At 37.7% G+C, this 5,134-nt stretch overlaps 1 protein-coding gene across 1 annotated transcript in view; it reads left to right on the top strand.

Annotated features, from left to right (window-relative positions):
- Positions 1-3,259, top strand: part of MRPS30 (mitochondrial ribosomal protein S30) — a 10,026-nt gene extending 6,767 nt beyond the window's left edge. The window contains exons 5-7 of the mRNA XM_014307412.2: positions 664-766; positions 1,253-1,429; positions 2,798-3,259. Of these exons, the coding sequence (XP_014162887.1) occupies positions 664-766; positions 1,253-1,429; positions 2,798-3,066 (549 nt within the window). The 3' untranslated portion in view covers positions 3,067-3,259. The remainder of the gene's footprint in view (positions 1-663; positions 767-1,252; positions 1,430-2,797) is intronic.
- Positions 3,260-5,134: the final 1,875 nt, after the last annotated feature.

Raw genomic sequence — 5,134 nt, 5'->3', positions numbered from 1 at the left:
ATTCCTGCCTGTTGTTATTGCTTGGCAGTTGTTTTCTTCAATGCTCAAATTCGGTGGAAGTATTTTCTGTTTCAGTATTGTAATGTTTTTCTTGCAGGGTTATACAGTGGTAGGTGTGTAGCCACTGAGGGTCTCACCTCAAACAGAAAAGTATTGTGTGTTCTGTAAACATTTATGTTCACAGAACTTTTCACAGAACTTTAATGACTGACTTAGTCGTACAGTTTGCTTGTGTTAGTGTCATCAGATACTACAAACCTTGTCATTTTGGAAGAACTGTCTAGGCAATTTAAAATGTTGTGCAGTAAACCAGATCTGCAAACCTAGTCTGCAGGTTCAAGTTAGTTCATTGGCTGCTGCTAGAAATGTGTTTTACTCTTTCTCTATGGAGCTAAAAGATGGTGAAAACTGATGCCTTTTTTAGCATTATTTCACATTTTTTGTGTTGTGGAAAAATTAATACAAGATGACTGTGCTAACACTCATCACAAGATGAGAATTTCTCTTGCAAGAAAACTAATTTCATTTAAGGCTGTCTGTCTGATGTATGTAAGCAGGACTTGCACTTTCTGTTGTCTGACCAGGAAGTGGTGTATTACAGTGGACCTGGTGTCAGAAATGTGTCTTACATCATGGCTGTTCTTTCTTCTGTTTGTCTTCAAGGTTGTACCCCTGGAGTCAGATCTTGGAGACGTTCCTGTTATCGATCACAAGCCATCCAAACTGCCATTGTTCAAAAAACAGTATGAAAATAAGGTGTTCATAGGTAAGAGTTTTTAATCGTGAAATATTAACTTTTTTTTTGGTAAAAAAACCCAACAGACTAATCAATCAAAGACCGACCTCAAAACTAATGCCACCTCAATCTTTCTTCTCCCATCACCAGAAAAAGTTCTGTATTTTTATTCATAAGTACACTGTATAAATATATGTAATATATAGATCTCCACTGAGATTTCATGTCAGTTAGGCAATGGGGAGTAGCATTCTGCTGTGCATGTGGTACTGTGTGTCCAGATTTGCTTGAAGAAGTTCAGTTGAATAGAAAATTGACACAAAACTTTGAATTTTGATACATCTCCAGGGAAATTCTCCTTTTAGGATGTGGACTCTTGCCTTTTGGAAGTAGGCAGCTCCTCACTGATCTGCAGTAGGGGTTCTATCTTTAGAGTCTGATGGTGAAGATGTGTGTTGTATGCATAATAAAAGAGTGTTCTTTCTGTGACTGATAGTTTTGTTTTGGGGAGTGCAGGAACAAAGGTGGCAGATCCATGCTGTTATGGACATACCCAGTTCCATCTCCTTCCTGACAGACTGAAGCGAGAGAGGTTCATAAAGGAGCGTCTCGAGGATCAAATCGAAGTCGTTTATCGATCGAATGGAATTGCAAGCCTCTTTGCCTGGACAGCAGCACAAGCAATGTATCAAGGTGAGGTGGTCAGCTGGACAAATCTTTCCTGGTTGTGAATGCCTACTGTAAAGTTTTTTAACCTTTTCTCCCCAACGCCTTTTTCTTGTGTTTCTTTTTTCCAGAAGACTGTCTTTTAAGTAAGTCTTTACAGATGTAATTGAATTAATTAAAGAGTTACTTAAGTCTTGGAGTACTTTTATACAGGGGAATTAAATACAGAGAAAAAAATACTTTTCCATGTATAGCAGTAAGCTTGTGCAGAAACCTCAATTGCTTTCACTTGCTCTTTCCTCCTTGAGAGGGAAATGTGGTAGACATCAAGCAATTTTGTTTTTTTTCCTTCTGGAACAACTGTGTTTCTTAGCCCTTGTTTCAGTAATTTCAATTCCATGAAAATACTAGGAAGGAAAGAAAAATGTTAGCCCCCTTACTTTGGGATTTTATGCCTACATTTTTGTAAAAAAGTCCCAGAATACGTGGATGGTTAAACCAGATCAGTTTTTAACTTATTCTCATAAATACAATTATTGTCTAGTGTTAGTGTAAGACGCCTGATGGCCTGTAGTTTCACTTGAGAAACAGCACATGTAAGAAAATTCTTTGACTGTAGTATATACTACTGGCTGTGCATCAATTTTTTAATGTAGTGGGGTATTAGAAAGCTTCCTTTGTGGATGTAAAATATTGAAGTTGAGTGAGTCTTGTCTTCCGAGTTGGTCAGCTGTGAGCACATCATGAGTTGTAAAGGCAGCATTCTTCAAATCTATGACTTTTTTTTCTTCTGTAACAGTTTCTAGCATTGTGGCACATGATAGTAATATTCTTAAAAAGTATCTGTGTATGTACTAGTGCACGTGCATAAGTATGTAAATATTTTTAATGTACTGTTAGTGCTCAGTAGGGTTTGTTTGAAACAGTAACCTTTACTGACATAGTGTTTTTGGTGTCTGGTTGGTTACTGTAATCAGTTATGTTTGTGCATATATGTGCATGCTTTTGTCATGAAACAAATGCTCACTGCATCTTGAGAGCTGTGAAATAGTAAAAAGATATTTTCCCTCAGCTTCTTTGCAGGACTTTGGACGCATTAGTAACTTAACTATTTTGGAAAAGTTACTTGGCTGATGAGTGAGTGATTTTAATCAACTGTTGATAGGGAACAGTTTACAAAATGCAAGTATGCCTGTGTGTCCCTGATCTTAGACATAGCCTTTATTATTGACTGTGTTTTGGTTAGTCTGTATAAAAAATGCTTGTGTTGCTAAAGCAGACAGGACTTTTTCCCAACTAGGTAGCTGCTGCAATTCCCAGAGTTTTTCTGTGTTTTGGGACTAGCGTTTGTGCTGATAGAAATCTCAAGTCCTGTTGTATTTGTTTATTTTGTAGGATTCTGGAATGAAGCAGATGTGACCCGTCCTTTCGTATCGCAGGCAGTAGTGACTGATGGAAAATATTTTGCTTTCTTTTGCTACCAGCTAAATACTTTAGCACTAAATGCAGAAACTATTAAAAACAACACTCGAAAGAATATTTGTTGGGGTACCGACAGTAAGCCACTGTATGATGTTGTGGAAGATGGTAATGTGAAAGGCTTTAATGATGAAGTTCTGCTTCAGTTGGTTCATTTTCTACTAAACAGACCAAAAGAGTTGTAAACCATCAAACCAAACATAAAGTATGTGCCTGAACTTCATTGTGACTCCATGAATTATAAAGTATGCCTTGATTTAGTTGGGTATTTGTGTAGCAAACACTATATACATATTTTATGTTATTTGGGCCTTCTTTCTTTTTTTTCTTTTTTAATGTATACTGTACACTGTCAAATAAACAGCTGGAATACTTAAAGTCTTTGTATATTTACTCTTAAAAGCCTTCTCTGCTGATTCAGTGTCATGTATGTTTTTTGGCAGATCCGCAGGTCCATGTTAAACTGTCACAACAAAGTATAAACTCATGTGACCGACCAGCTGAGTATCACTAGGAAATAGCTGTCTTGATACTCAGCACCAGTGATGAATTTCTAGTTTTGTACTTGAGTTAAATGCTTATTCAGTCTAAAGAGAAAGTGAGCTCAGAATAAAAAGTGTTTCTTGATGAATGGTTGGCAATTCACTTATACACAGTGAGAGAAATCTTTAGATGTGTTAGTACAGACGTGATGAAACTTCCTTCCAAAGATTGTGTTGTGAACGTGCATACACAGTTTTAAGCTGTCACCTCCGGAACCACGTAGAGAGCTCTCAAATGCATTTGGAGTCTACAGTTTTCTCTGTAGTCTGGGTCCTTGATTTCAGCTGTTGGTATCTTGAGTTTTCATTGCTGCTACTTGGATGTCTTAGGAGTGTTTTCAATAGACCAGAGCTGAGCCCCAGCCAGAGGATGTCTGAATGATAAAATACAATCATGGAGTAGTTTGGATTGGAAGGAGCCATTAAGGGTCATTTATTTCAAGCCTGTAGTGAACTGGGATGTCTTCAGCTAGATTAGGTTGCTCAGACCCCTGTCGATCCCGACTGTGAATGTTTCCAGGGATGGGGCATCCATCCACCATCTCTCTGAGCAACCTGGTTTACCATGCTCATTGTAAAAAACTTCTTAGTGTATTTAGCTTGGATCAACCATCTTTTAGTTTAAAACATTACCCACCTTGTCCTATTGAAACACGCACTGCCAAGGTATAATGACTGGTTAGGGGTATTTAGCTATCCACAAAGTGTAACTGGTTCTGGGATAACTAAATGTGCCTAGAATTTTATATAATTTCATCCACTCTACTTGACCTTTCTGGAATTTTCCTGTGTTCTCACAAAGAGGCAAGTAGTTTGTTGTTAAACAGAATACTGAATCATTGAAATGCTGGCCTGCACATTCTTGAGTATAAGCAGCAGCCCACTTTCTCTTGTAAAGTGGCCTACAAAGTATTTTATTAATAGAAAACCAAGTAGTTGTAGACCTTTATGTGACTGGTACTTTACTGGGTTGGAAAGCATTGACATTTTCTCCACCATTCAGAGAGAAGGTAAGTAAGATGTGTACAAGCACTGTTATTTTTTAAGTCCTTAATTGCTCTTTTTGTCTTAACAATGCATGACTGTTACAGTTCTGATAACTTCTGATCCTTGGATTACATAAATGTTCGTTTTAGTAACAGAAAATAAACTGGTGGGTAAGAGTGTTGATTATAGAGAATGACCTGTGACCTAATTTAAGAGGGAATGGTTGATACTTGTCTGGTCTGATTAAGGGATGATACAAAATGAATGGAAGGATATGTAAAGAAGCATTTGGATATTTGGACCCTATGGCAATTTTTACATCTGTAATTTTACATAATGTAACATATTACAGTGTGTCATTTATGTAACATATTGCAGGTGTAATATGTTAGTCTTCAGCTTGAGATTCACTTGAGTTGCATACAACTAGTTGTTGTGAAAACCCACAGGTACAGTCAAAGAAACTCCTGCTCCCAGGATTAAAAACCACTAATTTCTCTGTGATTTGGCCTTTTGTCTATCCTGAGGCTTCAGCTGTAGTAGAGCAAGCTCAAAGAATTTTCTCTTGTGCAGCTTTCCTAGTGACTGAAATAGACGTGTCACCCAGTAGTAAAGCCCAGTGTTGGGACTGAGGGAGGAAGGCTTAACATGAGCTGCTGGTCTAGGGAATGTGAAGTACCAACTTGGCTTTCTGCAGATTTTTGCAGCAGGGGATACTCTGGGA

This window comes from Geospiza fortis, unplaced genomic scaffold (genome assembly GCF_000277835.1).
Source record: "Geospiza fortis unplaced genomic scaffold, GeoFor_1.0 scaffold443, whole genome shotgun sequence".
NCBI classification, from domain to species: Eukaryota; Metazoa; Chordata; class Aves; order Passeriformes; family Thraupidae; genus Geospiza; species Geospiza fortis.
The sequence above is the reverse complement of the archived record's forward strand: the minus strand, read 5'-3'. Positions and strand labels throughout refer to the sequence as shown.